The 24,126-nt window shown below is 39.3% G+C and overlaps 1 protein-coding gene across 2 annotated transcripts in view; it reads left to right on the top strand.

Annotated features, from left to right (window-relative positions):
• tbcd (tubulin folding cofactor D) overlaps positions 1-23,706 on the top strand; it is a 60,383-nt gene extending 36,677 nt beyond the window's left edge. For both annotated transcript variants that reach the window (XM_057861101.1, XM_057861100.1), the window contains 13 exons: positions 7,206-7,324; positions 7,413-7,504; positions 10,603-10,743; positions 12,679-12,762; positions 13,756-13,914; positions 13,991-14,129; positions 20,609-20,733; positions 22,313-22,390; positions 22,467-22,553; positions 22,630-22,717; positions 23,181-23,290; positions 23,383-23,467; positions 23,587-23,706. In XM_057861101.1, the coding sequence (XP_057717084.1) occupies positions 7,206-7,324; positions 7,413-7,504; positions 10,603-10,743; positions 12,679-12,762; positions 13,756-13,914; positions 13,991-14,129; positions 20,609-20,733; positions 22,313-22,390; positions 22,467-22,553; positions 22,630-22,717; positions 23,181-23,290; positions 23,383-23,467; positions 23,587-23,598 (1,319 nt within the window). In that variant the 3' untranslated portion in view covers positions 23,599-23,706. The remainder of the gene's footprint in view (positions 1-7,205; positions 7,325-7,412; positions 7,505-10,602; positions 10,744-12,678; positions 12,763-13,755; positions 13,915-13,990; positions 14,130-20,608; positions 20,734-22,312; positions 22,391-22,466; positions 22,554-22,629; positions 22,718-23,180; positions 23,291-23,382; positions 23,468-23,586) is intronic.
• Positions 23,707-24,126: the final 420 nt, after the last annotated feature.

The raw sequence follows: 24,126 nt of genomic DNA, 5'->3' as shown, positions 1-24,126 counted from the left end.
TAACTGAGTTAGTAACTGAATTACTCTATAGTAAAAGTAACTAGTTTCCAGGGAAAGTAACTATTTCCGTTAAAAAGAAGTTGTTGTATGTCAAAGAATTTGAAATTTTCTGAGCAGTATTCGAGTCAGTTGAATAGAGAAGAACAGACAGGTAGTTGTGTTATAGAACCTTGTAATATTTATTGCACCTCACCAGCAACAGATTTATCCTACATTCGAAGTGCAACAAAAATAAACAGTAAGATTTTTCGCCACTAGCTTTGTGGTAGCGTGTGTAATTGTTAGATGCTTCAGGAGATTTGAATTACTTACCACAGATGTCGACAAAAGCTTTGCCCCGGGACATAAATTACACTTTACATGCACGTTCTTTCCTTTAATTTCGACCAACTTGAAATAGTGTTTATACCTCCACCTCGTAAAGGACAAATTTTCCTCTGAATGCTCTGCCAGCATATCCCTCTGCATCTGTTTTGCGTGTGTGTGTTTTCCGCACACGCTGTTCCAGTTTGTGTGTGAAAACACCAGCTCTGATTGGCTCACCATGACACATGACTCTAACCCTCAGCCAATCACAATCACTTCCATCGCATCTATCCAGGGGGTGCATTCAGGTAGCCTCGTCCCCCTACTCCCCCCGTCACCCTCAAAGCGTCTGCCGTCCTCAAGATGGAAGCAGCATTCTTGCTGGCTGACAGTGGGGGATGGAAACGAGGCTAGCATTCAGGTGTAGCAAACACAGAAACGTTAGCAAGCTTTGGAAAGCATTGTCTAATTGGATGAGCAGGGACAAACAGCCTGGAGTCATAAGAAGTACGTGTGCTATTCTCGAACCTGAATGACCCCAAGTCTTGGATGAGAAATAAACGGAGCAGACTCGCTACAGCTGGTAGTTTCTCCATTGTATTCAGAGTAAGTAACACACTGCTTTTGACCGTCAGTAATGGTAACGGCGTTGTAACGGCGGAAAAAATAATTAGATTACCCCGTTACTGAAAAAATAACACCATTATTTAACGGCGTTATTCCCAACACTGATTTTTAGACAGTAACTAATGTTTAAGTAACATTACAATAATTCATATAATCCCTTATTTAACATTTATTAATATATCAATTAACATTAGCTAATGTATTAGTTAATGCATAACCAGACAGTAACTAACGGTTTGGTAAAATAAACAATATTTATATATATATATATATTAGGGCTGTCAAAATTATCGCGTTAACGCGCGGTAATTAATTTTTTAAATTAATCACGTTAAAATATTTGACGCAATTAACGCACATGTCCCGCTCAGACAGTATTCTGCCTTTTGGTAAGTTTTACAGCAAGGCTTTTTGTGCTGTCTAACAGCGAACTCTTGTGGTCGCTTCGCGACATGGTTTATTTTTTCTTGCCAGTTCAATATGGCTGCACGACGTCTCGGGCTGACGCCTACGTTGTAATGTTGTGCTTATATAATCCTTGGACAAGATTTGTCCGTAAGTATGGTTGTTGTAAAGAATGTACATATTATGTTAGTAAGCGAAATGTTATATTTTTTGTATGAGACGCTTTTTGTTTATGTTTAGTGAACCTGTATAGCGTGCTAAGCTAACGTTGTTGCTAATGCAATGCTTGTGTACTTTTTTTTCGTAGTTTTATGACTGTCTAAAGAGGACAATGGTTTGAGGCCATTTTATTAATAAATCAGATGAAAAAGGATGAAGGCTGATTATTAAGGCGTCGTTCACTAGCTGTCTAGCTTTGGAAAAAGTAGACGCTTCGGAGTGAGGACAGCATAGACAGATTTAAATGACAGTAGAGTGAAATGCCCACTACAGTACCGTATGTTGAATGTATATATCCATCTTATGTCCTATCTTTCCATTCCAACAATTTATTTTACGGAATAGATATATATAATTTACAGAAAAATATGGCATATTTTATAGATGGTTTGAATTGCGATTAATTGCGATTAATTACGATTAATTAATTTTTAAGCTGTAACTAACTCGATTAAACATTTTAATCGTTTGACACCCCTAATATATATATATATATAATACATAACATTAATTCACATGTATATTAGTGCATTAATTCACAGTTTTTAATGTATACTTGTATGAGTAAATGAATATGTTATTTGAAATTGAGGAATGTTGCCCTGTGAGTCCTTGGGTGCTGAAAACCTAACTTTATGTTTGGTATTATTTAACGTTAACGTGCCTCATAAGTATTACTTAACCATAGTTAACTATTACTGAAAACCATTTGGCGCTTCGGGCTTCCTGTGTGGAATTTGCATGTTCTCCCCATGCCTGCGTGGGTTTTCTCCGGGAACTCCTGTTTCCTCCCACATCCCAAAAACATGTATGGTATGCATGGACACTCTAAATTGTCCGTAGGTATGAGTGTGTGCGTGAATAGTTGTATGTCTCCTTGTGCCCTGCGATTGGCTGGCAACCAGTTCAGGGTGTACCCTGCCTACTGCCCCTAGTTAGCTGGGATAGGCTCCAGCACCTTCGCGACCCTCGTGAGGAAAAGTGGCATGGAAAATGAATTAATGAATAAAGTTTTTTTTATTTTTTTTTATTTTACCAAACCATTCATTACTGTCTGGTTATGCATTAACTAATGTTAAATAATATATTGATAAATGTTAGATAAGCAATTATATGAATTATTGTAATGTTACTTAAACATTACTTATTGTCTAAAAATTCATTATGTTAATTAAGGGACTCTTATTGTAAAGTGTTACCGGATGATAAAGTATAACTTAGTGGAAAACATTATTTTAAAGGGAAAAGTAATAATTATTTATTGTAATGAAAAATGTTGCGAATAAGGTTGTAATATATTTAGAGTTATGGCTTGAAAAATAAAGTACAAATAAATTGTAGTATTTTCACCTTATAGGGCAAAAAAATTAAGACCTGGTGTCCACATACAGGAAAATCACATTTTGGGTCATGGAGGCCACAACATACATATGCAAAATGTGATGTGCATATATATAGACACCATGTCTTAATTTTATATAAAGATACTCGTATGTGTGTATGCATGTGTATACACTGCTGGCCAAAAGTATTGGCACCCGTGCAATTCTCTCAGATATTGCTCAATTTCTCACAGAAAAAGATTGCAATAACAAATGATCTGGTAGTAATACAGTGCCTTGCAAAAGTATTTGGCCCCCTTGAACCTTGCAACCTTTCGCCACATTTCAGGCTTCAAACATAAAGATATAAAATTTTAATTTTTTGTCAAGAATCAACAACAAGTGGGACACAATCGTGAAGTGGAACAAAATTTATTGGATAATTTAAACTTTTTTAACAAATAAAAAACTGAAAAGTGGGGCGTGCAATATTATTCGGCCCCCTTGCGTTAATACTTTGTAGCGCCACCTTTTGCTCCAATTACAGCTGCAAGTCGCTTGGGGTATGTTTCTATCAGTTTTGCACATCGAGAGACTGACATTCTTGCCCATTCTTCCTTGCAAAACAGCTCGAGCTCAGTGAGGTTGGATGGAGAGTGTTTGTGAACAGCAGTCTTCAGCTCTTTCCACAGATTCTCGATTGGATTCAGGTCTGGACTTTGACTTGGCCATTCTAACACCTGGATACGTTTATTTTTGAACCATTCCATTGTAGATTTGGCTTTATGTTTTGGATCATTGTCCTGTTGGAAGATAAATCTCCGTCCCAGTCTCAGGTCTTGTGCAGATACCAACAGGTTTTCTTCCAGAATGTTCCTGTATTTGGCTGCATCCATCTTCCCGTCAATTTTAACCATCTTCCCTGTCCCTGCTGAAGAAAAGCAGGCCCAAACCATGATGCTGCCACCACCATGTTTGACAGTGGGGATGGTGTGTTCAGGGTGATGAGCTGTGTTGCTTTTACGCCAAACATATCGTTTTGCATTGTGGCCAAAAAGTTCAATTTTGGTTTCATCCGACCAGAGCACCTTCTTCCACATGTTTGGTGTGTCTCCCAGGTGGCTTGTGGCAAACTTTAAACGAGACTTTTTATGGATATCTTTGAGAAATGGCTTTCTTCTTGCCACTCTTCCATAAAGGCCAGATTTGTGCAGTGTACGACTGATTGTTGTCCTATGGTCAGACTCTCCCACCTCAGCTGTAGATCTCTGCAGTTCATCCAGAGTGATCATGGGCCTCTTGGCTGCATCTCTGATCAGTTTTCTCCTTGTTTGAGAAGAAAGTTTGGAAGGACGGCCGGGTCTTGGTAGACTTGCAGTGGTCTGATGCTCCTTACATTTCAATATGATGGCTTGCACAGTGCTCCTTGAGATGTTTAAAGCTTGGGAAATCTTTTTGTATCCAAATCCGGCTTCAAACTTCTCCACAACAGTATCTCGGACCTGCCTGGTGTGTTCCTTGGTTTTCATAATGCTCTCTGCACTTTAAACAGAACCCTGAGACTATCACAGAGCAGGTGCATTTATACGGAGACTTGACTACACACAGGTGGATTCTATTTATCATCATCGGTCATTTAGGACAACATTGGATCATTCAGAGATCCTCACTGAACTTCTGGAGTGAGTTTGCTGCACTGAAAGTAAAGGGGCCGAATAATATTGCACGCCCCACTTTTCAGTTTTTTATTTGTTAAAAAAGTTTAAATTATCCAATAAATGTTGTTCCACTTCACAATTGTGTCCCACTTGTTGTTGATTCTTGACAAAAAAATTAAATTTCATATCTTTATGTTTGAAGCCTGAAATGTGGCGAAAGGTTGCAAGATTCAAGGGGGCCGAATACTTTTGCAAGGCACTGTATCTTCATTTATTTTGCTTGCAATTAAAAAAAAAAAGAAATAATTATCATTTACACAAAACTCACCAAAAAAATGGGCCAGACAAAAGTAGTGGCACCCTTTGAAAAATCATGTGACGCTTCTCGAATTTGTGTAATTAACAGCACCTCCAGTGTATCACAAATGTGAGTACAGCCCTTGCATTTCTGCAGATATTTAAGTATATATTTTCATGGGACAACACTGACAAAATGACACTTTGACACAATGAAAAGTAGTCTGTGTGCAGCTTATAAAATAGTTAATTTATTTTCCCCTCAAAATAGCTTAAAATATAGCCATTAATATCTAAACCTCTGGCAACAAAAGTGAGTACAGCCCTTAAGAACTACGTACATCCCTAAATGTCCAAATTGAATACTGCTTGTCATTTTCCCTCTAAAATGTCATGTGACTTGTTACAGGAGTGCTGTCAGCATTGCTGCACAGATTAAGGAGGTGGGGGGGTCAGCCTGTTAGTGGTCAGACCATACGCCGCACTCTACATCAATCAAATTGGTGTACATGGCTGTCACCCCAGTAGGAAGCCTCTTCTGTAGACGGTACACAAGAAAGCCTGCTCGTCTTACATTAGACCATAGGACATGGTTCCAGTAATCCATGTGCTTTGTTGACTTGTCTTCAGCAAACTGTTTGCAGGCTTTCTTGTGTACCGTCTTCACAGCACTCCTGTAACGAGTCACATGACATTTTGGAGGGAAAATGACTAGCAGTACTCAATTTGGATATTTAGGGATGTACGTATTTACTCACTTTTGTTGCCAGGGGTTTAGATATTAATGGCTATATTTTGAGTTATTTTGAGGGGAAAATCAATTAACTGTATTTTATAATATGCAAACAGACTACCTTTCATTGTGTCAAAGTGTCATTTTGTCAGTGTTTTCCCATGAAAATATATACTTAAATATCTGCAGAAATGCGAGGGGTGTACTCACTTTTGTGATAAACTGTATTACTTACCTGTGGCACATAACAGGTGGTGGCGGCAATAACTAAATCACACTTGCAGCCAGTTAAAATGGATAAAGTTGACTCAACCTCCATCCTGTGTCCTTGTGTGTACCACATTGAGCATGGAGAAAAGAGAGAATACCAGAGAACTGTCTGGGGACTTGAGAAGCAAAATTGTGAGGAAGCATGGTCAATGTCAAGGCTACAAGTCCATCTCCAAAGACCTGAATATTCCTGTGTCTACCGTGCGCAGTGTCATCAATAACTGTAAAGCCCATGGCATTGTGGCTAACCTCCCTGGATGTGGGAAAGAAAAATTGACGAGAGATTTCAAAGATAGTGCAGACGGTGGATGAAGAACCTCGACTAACATCCAAACAAGTTCTAGCTGTCCTGCAGTCCAAGGGTACAACAGTGTCAACCCGTACTACCCGTCAGCGTCTGAATGAAAAGGGACTCTATGGCAGGATACCCAGGAAGACCCCACTTCTGACCTAGAGACATAAAAAAGCCAGGCTGGAGTTCGCCAAAACTTACCTGAGAATGCCAAAAACGTTTTGGAAGAATGTTCTCTGATCAGATGAGACAAAAGTAGAGCTTTTTGGGAAAAGGCATCAGCATAGAGTTTACAGGGGGGAAAAAACGAGGCCTTCAAAGAAAAGAGCATGGTCCCCACAGTCAAACATGGCGGAAGTTCCCTGATGTTTTGGGGTTGCTTTTCTGCCTCTGGCACTGGGCTGCTTGACAGTGTGCATGGCAGTATGAAGTCTGAAGACTACCAACAAATGTTGCAGCATGATGTAGGGCCCAGTGTGAGAAAGGTGGTTCTCCCTCAGAGGTCATGGGTCTTCCAGCAGGACAAGGACCCAAAACACACTTCAAAAAGCACTACAATATGGTTTGAGAGAAAGCACTGGAGACTTCTAAAGTGGCCATTAATGAGCCCAAAACTGAATCCCATAGAACACCTGTGGAGAGATCTGAAAATGACAGTTTGGAAAAGGCACCCTTCAAATCTCGAGCAGTTTGCCAAAGAAGAATGGTCAAAAATTCCAGCAGAGCATTATAAGAAACTCATTGATGGATACCGGAAGCGGTTGTTCGTAGTTATTTTGTCTAAAGGTTGTGCTACCATCTATTAGGCTGAGGGTGCCAATACTTTGTTCTGGCCCATTTTTGGAGTTTTGTGTAAAATGATAATAATTTTTCCCCATTCTCTTTTGTGTTTTTTCAATGCAAGCAAAATAAATGAAGCTATTACTACCAAAGCATTTGTAATTGCAATCATTTTCTGGGAGAAATTGAGCATTATCTGACAGAATTGCAGGGGTGCCAATACTTTTGGCCAGCAGTGTAAGGCAATGCCCTCCAGCTGTAGAATTCCTAACCAAACATACTGTATGTGTGCTTAGGTGCACTCATATCTCAGTACCTGGACAACCTTCAGAGCCCACAGATGCTCACCCGTTGTGGCTCTGCCCTCGCCCTCGGCTGTCTGCCAGGCTTTATGATCCACGGCAAACTCAAACAGGTGCGCTTAAAGTCAACATGCATTACATGCGCACGCACACACACGCTTGACATTCTCATAATCAGTGTGATGTTGTGTATCACTTCAGATCCTGGACGGCCTTATTCAGATGCAAGCCGATTGTCTGCGCGAGGGCCATTTCCCAGAAGCTCGGAGGGATGCAGTCCGAGCGCTAGCTCAGTGAGCACCCCCCCCCTTCTTTTACACAGTTGTGATTTAAAATTTTTTTTTTTTTTTTTTTTTTTTTTTTTTTTGCTTGGGCTTGTTTTTCAAAGAGCCTCTTGTGTCTCCATTGTTGTTTGTTCTGCCTCATGCAAGATTCAATGAGGCCAAAACAAACACTTGACTGACAATACCTGCAGGACCTGAATGACATGTCAGTCCAATTTTACCCGACTTTTTTTTCACACAAAGATAATTGCTTAAATTCATCTTTTAAACATACTACATTGTTATAACAAGTGCGTGGATTTGATGGTCAGTCAGGCGCTAGCAAAAATTCACTCATTGGCTGCCATTGTTGTCTACAAGTGACAAAATAATTAAAATTCACAGGGGCCCTCCCAGTTAAAACTGATTGGACGTCTAGTGCCGTCAATCAATGGTATCCAATGTTCAGGGGTGGGTAGTAACGCATTACATGTACTCAGTTACATTTACTTGAGTAACTTTTTGAGGAAAATTTACTTCTAAGAGTAGTTTTACAAAGCTATACTTTTCACTTGAGTAGATTTGGGAAGAAAAATTGCTACTCTTTCTCCTCTACTTTGGGCTACACAAGAGTCGTTGCATTTTTCCTCTTTATTCTACATACTAGATTTTTTTTTTTTTTTTGTCAGTGATACCAGAAGTAGAGACGTGCCTGCTGTATTACCGGGTTAGCTCTACCGATTTCACCAATGAGATGTCTCAACAATAATCACATGACTTCATTATAAAACCCCTAGCAAAAAGTATGGAATCTCGGACGAGCACTCACTCAGAGATTTTATTATGTAGAACAAACTCCGATGCAAAGCTTGAAAAAATAATGAATTTGTTCCTTGGCATTCAGAAACACTGAAAGAAATGAATAAAAACATTGTGATGGTCAGTAAATGTTACTTTTATAGAACAAGTGCAGGGAAATATAGAATCACTCCATTCTGAAGAAAAATATATGGAATCTTTCCATTTTCAGTAGAAAATACAGACACACCCAGTCAACTTCCTTTCCTTAATTGGGCCCCTGCCTCAGATTAGATCTGCCTGTTAGTCAGCAGTTAAAAACAGTGCAGTTATCACACCTTGGAGGGCTGCTGGAACAAGTGGATTCACAAAAATCATGGGTCCAAACAGAGAGATGTCTCTTGAGACCAAGGAGAGGATTATCAAACTTCTTGAAGAAGGAAGGTAACGCGACACGTATAATTGCCAAAGATGTGGGCTGTTCACAGTCAGCTGTATCAAAAATCTGGACCAAGAAAACAAACAGCATGGCAAGGTTGTTAAAGTTAAGCATACTGGTAGACCGAGTAAGACATCCAAACGTCATGACAAACAACTAAAGGCCATATGTCTTGAAAACGGAAGATGTACAACAAGACAAATGAAGAAGAAATGAGGGGAAGCGGGAGTCAAGGTATGTGACAGAACTGTGCAAAATCGCCTAAAGGAAATGGGATTTTAATATAGGAAAGCTAAAAGGAAACCATCATTGACACTTAAACAGAAAAGAACAAGACAGCAATGGGCTAAGGAGAGGCAATCATGGACTGTGAATGACTGGATACAGGTTATTTTCAGTGATGGGTCAAGAATCTGCATTGGACAAGGTAATGATGTTGGAACTTTTGTTTGGTGCCGTTCCAGTGAGATTTACAAAGACAACTGCCTGACGAAAACATCAAAATTTCCTTAGTCCTTGATGATATGGGGTCGCATGTCAGGCAAAGGCACTGGGGAGATGGCTGTGGTTAAATCGTCAACAAATGCACAAGTTTACATTGAAATTTTAGCTAGCTTTCTTATCCCTTCAATTTACAATATGTTTGGGGATAATGAAATCATTTTCCAAGATGACAATGCATCATGCCACAGAGCTAAAAGTGTTAAAGCATTTCTTGGCGAAAGACTCATCCAGTCAATGTCATGGCCTGCAAATAGCCCAGGTCTCAACCCTATTTAAAACCTGTGGTGGAAATTGAAAAAAAAATGGTCCACAGCAAGGCAAGGATGATCTGGCAACTGCAATCAAAGAGAGTTGTCACCAAATTGATGAAAAATACTGTTTGTCACAAGTCCATGCCTCAGAGACTGCAAGCTGTCAAAAAAGCCAGAGGTGGTGCAACTAAATACTATAGATGTGTTTTGATTGTTATTTCTTTGTTTTTTTCTCATGATTTTTGATATATTTTTCCTCTGAATGGAGTGATTCTATATTTCCCTGCACTTGCTCTACAACAGTAACATTTACTGACCACCATAATGTTTTTTATTCATTTCTTTTAGTGTTTCTGAATGCTAAAGAGTTGCACTTTTGAACTAATTCATTATTTTTTCAAGCTTTTTATCTGACTTTGTTCTACAAAAGAAAATGTCTGAGTGAGTGCTCGTCCGAGACTGGTGATTCCATACTTTTTGCTAGGGGTTGTACCAATCGGACGCAAGCTTGCCGTTTCAGCTTCACGCCAGTCTGTTCAATCATATGGTGTCTTTAAAGCACCGTAAAAAATGAAGTATTTGATATAGAGCGCTGCGCTGTTATTGTACAGTATCATTATAATAACAGTCTATATGGATAATTTTGTGCTCAAGAGAAAAATACCATTGTTTAAAAAAAAAAAAAAATCCAAAAATCTAAGCCCTTACTCACAATGTTACTCATTACTTGAGTATTCTTTTCACTGGATATATTTTTACTTGTAACTGAGTACATTTTTTGGGACGACGACTTTTACTTGTGTAATATTATTTTGAACTAACGGTAGTCTTACTTGAGTCAAATTTTTGGCTACTCTACCTAACTCTGCCAATGTTAGAACTAATGATGAAAAAAAGGCAAATGCTCATTTGTTCAATATTTGTAAACAACCACCACTCTCTATTCAGCAAACACCCATTCAACGAACAAAAATCCACATTGTAAAACAATGTGTAGATCATTTTGGGATGCTGTGCTATATATTCATGTTAATGCGCAGTTTAGTGCAGCCGCTGGGTGTTAGAAAAGATTAAAAAGTATTTGTACAGTGTTGACTTAACACAGGGCAACCATATTCATTATTCCTTCTAATCAGAGTATGCATGAAAGCGGGCGTTTGTGCCGACGGCCCCTCGTCATCGTTTCTGTGCCCGGAGAACATCGCCAACATTTACGATGTCCTACTGGAAAGCCTGGACGACTACACCACAGACGGGAGGGGAGACGTTGGTGCTTGGTGAGTCAACTCATTTTATTTAAAGTTTAGTTTTGCCTGAGGAATTAAGAATGTTCCCCTCTTTAAGGGGCTTTTTTTCCTCATGATTTCTCCTCCACCTTTGGACATCCCGACATAACAGGCTTGATTCTCTTCTTAATATAGCCTGAGGTGATGCCTACTACTTCAGCAGGAATGCTGCCAAACGTGTTGTTTGTCCTTTCTTGCGAAATGGGAACGGGCGGAGTTCTCCGCTTCTATTTAGAAAAATGTAAGACCGGCAGGTGCATAAAAAAAATCTATTCCTGGTTTTTCAATTTAGAATTTAAAAATTAGCTTGTATAGCTTCATTGTACAGTAAAGGCCTTGCTGATACAAGAGATTAATTAATTGATTTGAGTTCTTTATTGTATATTATTTTCATAAAGCATTTTGGTTTTCCCCCCTCTTGTTGCCGTGTCAAAGGGAGCCCCTTCTTTTTCTTCCCACCTAGCACATGCATGTGATTGTTTTATTCTTCATCGAGCAATTTAGCAGGAGACACGCATCCACACAAGAGAAGAGTAAGGATTTAAGTGCTCTTTAATACTGTAATTATGAAAATTAGATACAGCAGGAAAAGGAAAGTCCTCCACGTGTACCCGTCTTGGACAAATATAGACAAGTATTTGAAGCTGTAGTAACAAAGCTTTCAAGTGGGTCTAATCCAATACTTCTCAAATAGTGGGACGGGCCTCCTGGGGGGGGCACAGAGCTATGAGAGCGGGGGTGGCACATGTGACCTCGGGGAACATACTTTTTTGCTGTACTAGAATAAAGTTTAATTGCACACCCACTCAGTGGGTGGCAGTGGCACTCTCATTTTCAGAGTGTGTGCAGTATTTTTGAACCAAACAAGTGCACACAGCAAAGAGCACTGGAGATATGGAAAGCTAAGATGAGGAAATATGACGAAGCGTATGTAGCATTTGGCTTTAGGCTTTGACTTTTAGTACAGCGTGAGACTAGGAAAGACCAGTCTGTTTACTGTGTCTAAAATAGTTCGCAGCGGACAGCAGGGAGCCAATTCAATTAAGACGTCACTTATAGACATTAGACCCTAATCACATTGATCGTCACTTGATTTTTTTTTTCTCAGCGAAAACATGCCGAATATTGCTAACAATCGTCCCGCTTTGTCAGTGTTACATCAATAAACCAGCGAACTGATACTGCCTGCAGCAAAAAAAAAACTGTCCTTCTGTCCAATGACAATGTCGTTTTTTTTTCTATTAATTTTTGTTTTTTCCGGCCAAATTGTCTGGCAATTTGTTCTCGTGAGTAAATGTTGCTAATCGATTTGAATTAATTATTATTAATATATTCTATTAAATTATATTTTTCAGTATCAAATGGTCAAAAATGTACCTTAGGTGCATTATTACAGTTTGGATGTGAGGTTTTTTTGTTTTTGTTTTTAAACTCAGGCCCTAAGTCTTTTCTGCTCCAAACAAAACAATGTCAACAAAGTTATACTGTACAGTACTTTATTGTTTGTTGATCGATATTACTTCTTTCTTGAATATTAAAAAGGACACAATGTTTTGCAGAGGTTTTTTTTTTTTTATGGAGAAGTACTATATTTACAGTGGCGGCAGAGAGTTTGGGGGCGCAAAACGTTTCAGTCTTCCTGGGGGATGGAACAGAAAATAATTGAGAAGCGCTGGTCTAATCTAATGCAATTGTTGAGCAGTCATCAAGGTTTTGGGGGCTGACAGCACAAAGAGGGGGAGTTTAGGTAAGATTTTATACAAGACTGGAATTATAATTAGATTTTAAATAAACCCCCAAAACATGTGCTTTATAAAAGTAAAAAACTTTAGGGCATCAATGCTATTTTAATATATTCCTAGTTTTTTAATTCCTGTACAATATACGTATATTTTATGTCTTCCTTCCCTTTGCTTTTCCTCACAGGGTGAGAGAGGCTGCAATGACAAGTCTCAAGGACGTGACCATCCTGGTGACCAGAACCGCACCGGAGATCCTTCTTCCAGACCAGTGAGTGACCACCTTTCAGTGCCACTGACAGCAATCGACGTCCAATCCATTTTGACTGCCAGCTCTCTCAGTCAAAATGGATTGGACAGCCATTGGCACCAATGGCAGCCATAACATTGGAGAAAGACTCTCCATTTTCAGTTTTTTGTTGTAAGCAGTGTTGTTTTTGGCAGCCCTTTTAATTTTCGTGTTAGTCTTTTAGACAAAAATACTTATTCGTCTTAGTCGTATTTTAGTCATTTCAAAATGTGTTCGTCCTCGTCTAGTGTTAGTCAACGAAAGCTCGGACAAATTTCGTCTAGTTTTTGTTGACAATTCCTCAAAATGTTTTTTTCTGTAAACTTTAAAAGTTTTAGTCCATAAATAAGTAAATAAACAAAAGGTTTCCAACAATTATGAATGAACGTTGACAGACGAGCACATAATTGTAGAGTCCACAAGGACATCACCATCTTTGTGATGATAATGCAAACTCAGCAGGAAAACAGAACATTATTTTCAATTAATTAACTCACCTGGACGCAATGAACTGTGTGTAAAAAAAAAAAAAAAAATTTATGAGAGTTTAAGATGACGCTCGCTGTTAGCATTAGTCTAACACAACTGCTATGCTAACGCTACTAGTTACATTTAGTGTGTGATGACCACTTAGCACAGACCTTTAAAGCCTAAAGAAATATTAAGAAAACAAAACTTACCAAGCAGCCCCTGGCATGTTTCACAAAAGGCAAGTCTGGAGCCAGGAAGACACCGGTGAGTGGGTGTGAGTGACAAGACCAAACACTGCTATAATGCATGCTAACTGATAAGAAAATGTCACACAATGTGAACTTATGACGGAAACTATGGCAAATTTTCATTTCGTTGTCGTCAGATGAAAACTGGCATTCCTCTCATTATGTTTGTATCTCTCAAGACACGTTTTTAGCCAGTCATTGTCGTTGACGAAACTGGTTGGAAATTAAGTTTCCAGTCTTTCACTTTCTTTTTCAGGGTGAAGCGCATGATGTGCGGGCTTGCACAACAGTCTGCAGAGAAGATAGACCACTACAGAGCACATGCTGGCAACATCTTCACAGAGCTCCTCCACTACAGTGACCCCGCAGTGCCCCACATCCCCCACAGAGATGAGCTGCTGAAGATTTTCCCACCGTGAGAATGTCTCTCTCATCTGTCTCTTACCTCGTCACATTCATGTGTCAATTTTTTATTTATTTTCTTAAATTAGGGAAGTCAAAACCAGTTTGCAATGGAAAGCTCCATCCCAAGCGTTCCCATACATCACCAAGCTACTTGGACTCCCAGAGTACCAGTACCAAACCTTGGTGGGCCTCACTGTGTCTGTGGGCGGTTTGACCCAATCCACAGTAAGTGGATCGCGATGTCGAAGTGTTTGGAAAAGGGTGTGACTCATGGGGAAAAATTGAAAGGTTTTCCATCCCAGTGTACGGTTTGCCAAGCATCACAGAAGCCATGTTGACACACGGCTATTTTTAAAAGCCTTTTCTGCCTTTTTGTCCACTTGCACATTATGTGTCTGTGGAAAGCTGTGGCTATCGGGAAACTTTTCCAAACCAAGCATTTTATTGTATTAGTGAGTAGACTTTACTATTTTTTTGTATGTATTTTTAAATTCGAGATTTTATATACTTAATACCAGTGGGGGACATTAATGGTCTTCTATGCCTTTAGAGGACTAAAAAAAAAATTCCGAACAATCAAAAATGTATATAAATACCGGTAAACGGAGCAATACATTTAAAATAGGGCTGTCAAACGATTAAAATTTTTAATCGAGTTAATCACAGCTTAAAAATTAATTAATCGTAATTAATTGCAATTCAAACATCTATAAAATATGCCATATTTTTCTGTAAATTATTGTTGGAATGGAAAGATAAGACACAAGACGGATATATACATTCAACATATTGTACATAAGTACTCTATTTGTTTATTATAACAATAAATCAACAAGATGGCCTTAACATTAACATTCTGTTAAGGCGATCCATGGATAGAAAGACTTTTAGTTCTTAAAAGATAAATGTTAGTACAAGTTATAGAAATTTTATATTAAAACCCCTCTTAATGTTTTTGTTTTGATAAAATTTGTAAAATTTTCAATCAAAAAATGAACTAGTAGCTTGCCATTGTTGTTGTCAATAAGTACACAATTCTCATGGTGCTTAAACCCATAAAATCAGTCGCACCAAAGCACCAGCAGAGGGAGACAAAAAACACAAGTAACAAGTGACCATGACTGTGCTGTTTATTTAATCTGCTTGAGCGGGGCATGTGCGTTAATTGCGTCAAATATTTTAACGTGATTAATTTAAAAAATTAATAACCGCCCGTTAACGCGATAATTTTGACAGCCCTAATTTAAAATATTATTTATTAACTTTTACATTTCATTTAATTTGATAAGTACATCAACACACTGTGGTCACATCACATGTATTAGCAACAAGAGTTACTATCCTCATAGCATATTATCCGATCACAACTGACAACAAGCTGGCTTATTTATTGGTTAGAACTTCACGAATTCGAGGGAAGGCTAAGCTATGTATTTTTGGAGAGTGACTGGTGATTCTACTGATCACATTTCTATTTAAGTAGGAGGGACCCCCCCAAAAAAGTTCTAGGCCTTTTAAAAGTACAAGAGAGTAGGGTGTCAACCATAGCCATGAAGGAAAATGTGTCTAGAAAGAGAATTTCGTCCCATATACAGTGAGGAAAATGAGCATTTGAACACCCTGTGATTTTGCAAGTTCTCCAACTTGGAAATGATGGGCGGGTTTGAAATTTTCATGGTAGGCGCTCGTCCAATGTGACAGACAATCTAAAAAGAAAAAAACATCCAGAAATCACAGTGAATGATTTTTTAACAATTCATTTGTATTATACAAATAAGTATTTGAACACCTGAGAAAATCAATGTAAATATTTGGTACAGAAGACTTTGTTTACAATTACAGAGGTCAAACGTTTCCTGTAACTCTTCACCAGGTTTGCACACACTGCAGCGGGCTTATGCACCACTGGTCCACACAGATCTTCTCTAGATCAATCAGGTTTCTGGACTATCACTAGCCACGTTTACATGCTGACTTTTATTCATACCGATTCAAATCATTCCGAATGGAAATTTCAGATCAGCTGTTTACATGTCACTTCATCTATTCCGATCCAGCGTTTACATGTGACTGCCTTTATTCCGAAAGGACGTTTGACAACTGCCGTCTGACATGTGCAGATTAATCAAAACAAAGCGTCACGTTGCAAAACATGGAGATCGATCGTCGGAGTGCTGCTGTTTTAACTTTAACCCACTTGTTGTGTTTGTGGGGTCGTATCCGCTTCTGCTGTTTTGCTCTTTTGCCTTGTAGTAGCCGGTTTTCCACCGGTTTCTAATCTGGTCAACGCTCCGGTCTATTCCGGCTTCGTGTAACCTCTTGTGAACTTTTTTAAATAGTTCACTGTTCCTCGTTTTACGCCCGTCTAAGCGAGCAATTATATTTAATTCTTTTAAAGTTTGAATTAAATACAATCTTTCCGCCGGACTCCAATTTGGTGCGCTGTGCTTGGAAGCCATGTTGCAAGTGACATTACTTACGTCACAAAGGCTACGTTCATACTACAGGTCTTAATGCACGAATCCGATTTTTTGTCATATCCGTTTTTTTGGCGTGCCCGTTCAGACTGACTTTGTCCATTGAGACCGTTCAAGTATTACGCATGCGCACTAATTCGCAGTCCGACACGCGCTAAGCAAGAAGACCCGCATGCGCAGAAGCATCAAAACAAATGACACACGTCATCCGTCATTCCAGGGATATCATGTTTTGCTTTTCAAAAGGAGGACACAAATAACAGACATAAATAATCCCCGTTTAGGCTTATATTCAAAGTTTATATGGATCGATAGCATGCACGCACTGTCCGTGCACGTCACACACATATGGGCAGTTTGCCCCGACTCTCTCTCGGCCGTGTAAGCAATGTTGAAATATTGCTAACTTGTAACAGAGAAAACTGAGCGTTCTCAGGCTTATCCTCAACCCATTTTTATTTTTTATGACTGTTGTGAAGCCCAGCCCTTCCCCGAAAGCCGTGTTCACTGCAAGCTAGGCGCTAATAACGCACAGGTGCATCGCTACGGTAACGACTCTCTCGCTATTTGATGACGTAATTGCTGCATGAAATCCGATTTGCGGGACTGGACAGTACAGACCGCCGCGACAGTCTGGAAAAATGTGGCCCAGATCGGATTTAGACCACATACGAAAGTGACCCAGATCGGATTTGAAATGGTCCCGTTCTATGTGACTTGTCACGTTCAGACCGTCAAGTTAATGCCTCACTCGAGTCGGAAAAACACGAAAAAATCGGATTCGTGCATCAAGACCAGTAGTATGAACGTAGCCAAAGTGACGTCACCATGTCAGTACGGAGCATGTGCAGAAAAAACGCAACCAGACACCATTCCGCTTCCCTGTTTACATGATATAATTTTACTTCTAATCGGTTTGGGAAAAGGAATATTCCACCCCTGTGAATCGGAATGAAATTCCATTCGGTTTGGGCCTGTTCATTCCGAATAAAGTGTTTATATGGAACACATTTATTCGGTTTGAACAAATATTCCGATTGTAATTGGAATATTTGGCTCCATGTAAACGTGGCAATAGAGAAACAAAGAGATTCAAAGATCCTCCAAAGATTTTCTATTGAGTTCAGGTCTGGAGATTGGCTAGGCCCCTCCAGAACCTTGATATGCTTTTTACGAAGCAACTCCTTGGTTATTCTGGTTGTCTGCTTCGGGCCATTGTCATGTTGGAAGACCCATTTTCAATGCTCTCCCGGAGGGAAGGCGGTTATTCCCCAAAATCTCACAATTCATGGCCTTGGTCATCCTCTCCTTAATACAGTGCAGTCGTCCAGTCCCATGGGCAGAAAAACACCCCCAAAGCATGACGCTACAACCCCATGCTTCACAGTAGGGATGGTGTTCTTGGGATGGTACTCAACATTGTTCGTCCTCCAATCACTATGGGTAGAATTAAGACCAAAAAGTTCCATTTTGATCTCATATTACCACATGACTTTCTCCCATGCATATTCTGGACCATTCAAATGGTTATCGCCAAACTTAAAACAGGCCTGGACATGTGGTGGTTAAGCAGGGGAAACTTTCGTGCCATGCAGGATTTTAAACCATGACGTCTTCATGTATTACCAACAATAACCTTAGAAATAGTGGTCCCAGCTCATTTCAGGTCATTGACCAGCTACTCCTGTGCAGTTCTTGGCTGATTCCTCACAATTCTTAGGATCACTGAGACCATACAAGGTTGATCTTGCATGGAGCCCCAGTCTGAGTGAGATTGACAGTCATGTTTAGATTCTTCCATTTACTAATAATTGCTCCAATGGTGGATCTTACATCACCACGCTGATTGGCAATTGCCCCGTAACTCTTTACAACCTTGTAGAGGTCTACAATTCTTTTTCTGGTGTGTTTGGACAGCTCTTTGGTGTGGACAGGTGTTTTTATGCAGCTAACCGCCTCAAACAGGTCAAAAAGTCAGACTAAAAAAGTCCACCTCCACTCCACTTATTTAGGAGAATAAGTGGAGTGTAGATGGACTTTTTAAAGGCGACTCACAATTCTAGCTAATACACAGGTGTTCAAATCCTTATTTTCAGCAGTATAATACAAATAAATTTGTTAAAAAATAAAACACTGATTCCTGGAATCTTTTTTTTATTGTCTCTCACACCGGACGAGCACCTACCATGAAAATTTCAAACCCGCCTATCATTTCTAAGTTGGAGGACTTGCAAAAACGTAGGGTGTTCAAATACTTATTTTCCTCACTGTATCAATTGCAAAATGAACTATTTGAAAGCATAATATTCCACCATTAATGGTTCTCCAAATGTGTATTTAGCAACAAACGTAAATGGACAAAAAAAATGCTTTTGGAAAAGAACAAAATCGTATTTTTCATTTGTATTTATTTTGGTTTGTTTTCTAACTTCATTTTGCCACTGTTATGCCTTCATCTTTTCCAATAATTCTTTTCTTCAAACTTTTTGGCTATGATTACCACTACAGTCCCATTATATTTGCTTTAAAATTTGCAACACAGCTGCCCCCCCTTTTATATATCGAATTTTAGCTTACCTGAGTTGAAGGTCCTCAAATGGCCAAAAGAGGGAGCCATACATCTGGAAAACGTCTGCGCCAACATTCAGCAGTTTGGCTCCCTTGAGAGCAACTGTAGTTCATTTTACTCTTCACATCATTGGCTACAATCAGTGTTGTTAATCTTACTTTAAAAAAGTAATTAATTACTGTTACAAATTACTTCTCCCAAAAAGTAATTGCGTTAGTAACTCAGTTACCTGAATGTAAGAGTAATTAGTTACTTGGCAAAGTGATCATTTTCATGTTGTTGTTTTTTTCTTCTCAAAAAAAGAAAAAAAATCAGGTCATACAATATGAAGTTTAAAGGGTTCTTGGGACAATTGGCCCTAGCCCAATTCTTTACCCTAAACTTAACTAGACACAGGGGTATTGCGGATATTGCGATAACTAGACAGTAACCTTTGCTATGTGTGGAAGTCATTTAATGTTGTGAATCAACCGTTAAAGTTGTTAAAATTGCTCCGGTTATTGCATTAGTTCCCTTCTGTCTACTTTCAACATGTGTAAGTGTTAAAACAGTTTCATCATTTAAAGATAAATTTAATTCAAGATTTTATCGTAGGAGCATTTTAGATAAAAACACTTAGGTTCGCTAGGAAGTTTCTCTACAACATAGCCTTTCTGACTGGTGTAATGCTTTAAGATGGTGGCTGTTTACTCACGCATCTAGTTCTTTATACATGTTGCTAATGCCGTCGTGTCTGTCATTTGCATTTAGTTCTATATCATGTGATATCCACCGTAGCATCATGTGGGCGTAGTTTGTAGGCTATCTGCTACAATCAGGTATCATTGGAGTGACCTAGCATCGCGGTTGCAACGGCGTCACAACTCCCTTGCCTCCTCCCCACTCCGACTCTGCTCTCTCGTCTCCATGAGTCCATCTCTCTCAGCTTTTCAGGCGTCATTCAACCAACATAGTAACGCATAGTAACGCACGCCTTTCCCGCCTCAGTAACGGTAATGGTGTTGCCAAGATGAGAAAAGTAATTAATTAGATTACTCTCTACTGAAAAAAATAACGCTGTTAGTAACGCCGTTATATTCTAACGCCGTTATTAACAACACCATTGACCTTGATAGACATCCAATCCATTTTGACTGGTCGAGGCCGGGCTGCAATCCCGCCCAGCCAAAATGGATTGGACATCTACCATAAAACAACCAAACTGACAATGAGGTCAGCCGAATTCAAGCCGAGCGTGTTGGTGCAGTTTGTCTTTTTCCACAGATGCACATCCTCAGAGACACGTGGAATTGATATGTTTTCACAGAGCCGCCTGTAAAATGAGCCAGGCCTGAATCAATATGCGGGCCAACATCAGCGTTCTCACACTACACACACACTTATGAAGCCAAAGCATCAACTTGCCTTCCAGTAAACGTCCATTTGCAGGCTCTTGGGTAAATCTGGATGTGTTTAGTGACTGAGGATTTATTTTTATCAACAAGTGTGTAACTGTTTGCACAAGCATTTTGTGGTAGTAAGGCTCATAATTTACCATTTGATCACGCTTTATTTTTAGTAACAAGGAGAATGTATGACACAAAGCTCCAGCAGAAATGTATTATACAATGTTTTATTACGATATAAAAAGAAAGGATGTGTGCATATCTCTTGTACAGGTGACGGCCTCATCCGAGTCATTGGTTGACTACCTGCATCAGATACAAAACGACCACGGCGCTCTGGAGCACTTTGCCATGGAGGCTTTGATAAGAATCTTAAGGGAAAATTTGCGCAATGCAAGGTAAAAAAATTCAGTTATTCTGCTTTGGGGCCACTTGAAGTCAGCAAATACAGTGGTACCTCGACCATAGACTTCATAATGTATTGATGGGCGCGGGACCGATAAATAGGGGGCCTGCATTGTTGGCGAGGCCGTCAAAGCTGACCGAGTGGAATCGCACACAAAGAGCTTTTTTCATTGAAAATTCTTGTGAATAAATACGTAAATCCCTGAATTCTTTATTGATATGGACGTAAAACAGCCTTGATTCTTGGTTAAAAGCAACACACACAAAAAAAAAACGTGCAGTTCCCGTAAATATGTCAAAATACGAAGCTAGTCTGTTCGTGAATGTAGCTAGCGGTCGCCTTATGTAAACTGAACTTTTCTGGTGAAAATTCTTGTGAATAAATTCTTAAATCCCCGAATTAATTATAGATATGGATGTAAAACAGTCTCGATTCTTGGTTAAAAGCGAAAAAAAAAAGTGCAGTTAGCATTTATGTTACGTAAATATGTCGAAGTACGAAGCCAGTCTGTTAGTGAATGTAGCTAGCGTCCGCCTGATGTAAACTGAACTTTTCTGGTGAAAATTCTTGTGAATAAATGCTAAAATCCCCGAACTCTTTATAGATATGGATGTAAAACAGTCTCGATTCTTGGTTAAAAGACAAAAAATAAGTGCGTTTAGCATTTATTTTACGTAAATATGTCGAAGTACGACACTAGTCTGTTAGTGAATGTAGCTAGCGTCCGCCTGATGTAAACAGAGCTTTTTTCAGTGAAAATTCTTGTGAATGAATGCTTAAATCCCAGAATTCAGCTCGAAATACTACGATTTATGACAGTTTCTTGGTTTTCCCGCAAGACGGACGCACGGCGGATTTTCTTGTGAGAGAAATCAACATGGGTTCCAAGAATGTTAGTGCAGGTGGTGAAAAAGGTGAGGCTTACCATTGAAATGAAGATGGAAATGATAAAAAATATGAGCGTGGTGTGCGCGTTCCTGAAGTGGCTCGACAGCACAGCTGTAGAATTTTTACGATCTCAACGGTCCTCCTCCAACCTCCGCTCGCCAGTTTTTATAAGTTAAGGTGACATTTATTAGTGTGGTAACATCGCAAGAAAAATCGTAAGCTTCGTCTGGTTTTTAATCATTTATTTCAGAACTTATGCAACACAACATGCCTACAGTCCGCCGCAGCTGAGCAAAGTGAAAGTAAAATGTCTCTCTGTCAAGTGAGCCACGCGTTCAGGTATACCACGCAAAACACATCCGGCACATTAGAACCCGATTCGTTATATTATTATAGGGATTATTATTATAATTACTACTATTATATTATTATCCTGATTTTTATTCATAATTTATTTGTTTTACTCTGTGTAATTGCTATTTGCAATCGTAGCAGCGGCATTTATCATAGATTAAGTGTAGGTTTTCGGGCTGTGGAACGAATTAATGTAACTACTATGGGAAAATCCTGCTTGACATACGATCTTTTAGACTTACAAACAAGGTCTTGGAACTGATTAACTTTGTATGTAGGTACCATTGTACTTACATATTCATAAACACACATTCATAAATATGTTTCAGGATCGCCCTCCCTTTCCTCAAAATGCTAAACCAACTCTTGTCCAGTGGCTGCTTTGAAATATTTACCACTGAAGAAGAGTGAGTATCAGTCCAGTTTTCTGTCAAGTATGTTAGAAATATCAACTAATTTCTATTTTGTTTTTGTTCCATCAAGTCACCCGTTCTGCGTGGAACTGCTGCATCTTTGCGAAGTGGTCCGGCGATCTCATGACGTGTACAGGGTGCGCGCCTGTGTTGCTGTGTGAGCGTCCCGTGGCGTCTTAAGAAACAACAATGGATATTTGTACTGATTTGTGTCGCTTCTTCATCTCTGACAGCTACTGTGGCCTCATTCAGTTCCCTGGTGAAGTCCGGAAAGAGATCTTTTACCAGCTTCTGATGCTCATCTGCCATAAACTCCTTGTGGTAATTTAACAACAACAACAACAACAAAAATCAAAGGAATTTAACTCGGTATTGAACGCTGTCAGCATCCCGATTTCTTAGATGGAAAAAAGAAAACGATATAACTATTTATATCCCACACTGGGAAAATTCTCTTTTCAATTAAAACCTACCTAAGAAACATAATGACAGCAAAACACAGCTTGCCACGTCACAATCAGCTAAATCCAGCTAATTTTCAGTGTGCTAATTCCTTAGATGGAAAAGGGAAAATGAGTGTGGATGCGGGAAAAAAACAATATTTTTTTTTACCTCATGAATTTTTATGAATACAGATATAAAGAACTGTTCATACAGTGCGAGACTAGATGAGAGCATGTAAGGCCACTGCTTTCATTATCGTCACCTTGATTCCTTAGGTGAAAAAGGGAAAACGAGTTTGGATGACCGGCAATAGTTTTCTTCTCATATCTGCTTTTTCTAGGTAAGAACGACGACCGCCAGCCTGATGTACGAAATGCTTCTGACGTACGATGACGTCGTTGATCCCAACGTTTTGGACGACGTCATGAACCTGCTCAGTGACACCAATTGGTAACCATCCACATTCTTTCCATTCCCTCCAAATAATAACTTTGCTATGTTAAGTGTAAGAGCATGGAATGTACCTTTCTTGTATTTGTTAGGGAGAGTCCACCTAGCGATTTGCAGCACACTAAAAGTCAGTTGCGGGATTTGTTGGGGGTCCCCATGAAGCGACCGTTTTCTCAGGTAAAGCCTGCACACTGTAATAATGATAACTAATATCAAAAATAAGATTTTTTGTTTTTTAATGGTTACTGAATGTAAATAACACTTTTTTTTTGTCTCTTTCTTTTTTTCTCTGGCAGAAATCTTCCTAATATTCCTAAAAAATGTTTGCAGAAAGATTTCCAAAATGGAAGACATGACAAGACATCAGTGGGGCTTCCATTAGTTAAAACTCCTAATAATAAATAGGCTGAATCACCCGTTGTGTCTCTCTTTTGTCGTGCTTTCAAAATTGGCAGATTTTCATTCATATCTGAGAATTTATTTCAACTCATTCTCTACCAGTGACAGTAAATGATCGCTGCCAGCCCCTCGATTCAAAATGGATTGGCATCTGTCACCATCAGTGGTAGCCAGTGAATTTCTGTGACATGAGAAATTTTTGTACAGGTTGAATCCGATCTTGTGTAACAGAAGCCCTTTTTTGCAATTGTCCATGCCGGTAGTGTCCGTGATGCCTCTTAACAAAGCTGCATGTGTTGCGTCATGCTTCTTGTGGATTGTTTATCACAAAATGCTGGGAAGCCTTGTGGATATATTGCATTACATTCTTTGTGCTAATAGGATTAATTTAATAAGATTTAGTCTTACTGACAGAACTGTGCGCTCACCCCTAATGT

Source organism: Corythoichthys intestinalis, chromosome 16, assembly GCF_030265065.1.
Source record: "Corythoichthys intestinalis isolate RoL2023-P3 chromosome 16, ASM3026506v1, whole genome shotgun sequence".
NCBI lineage: Eukaryota > Metazoa > Chordata > Actinopteri > Syngnathiformes > Syngnathidae > Corythoichthys > Corythoichthys intestinalis.
The sequence above is the reverse complement of the archived record's forward strand: the minus strand, read 5'-3'. Positions and strand labels throughout refer to the sequence as shown.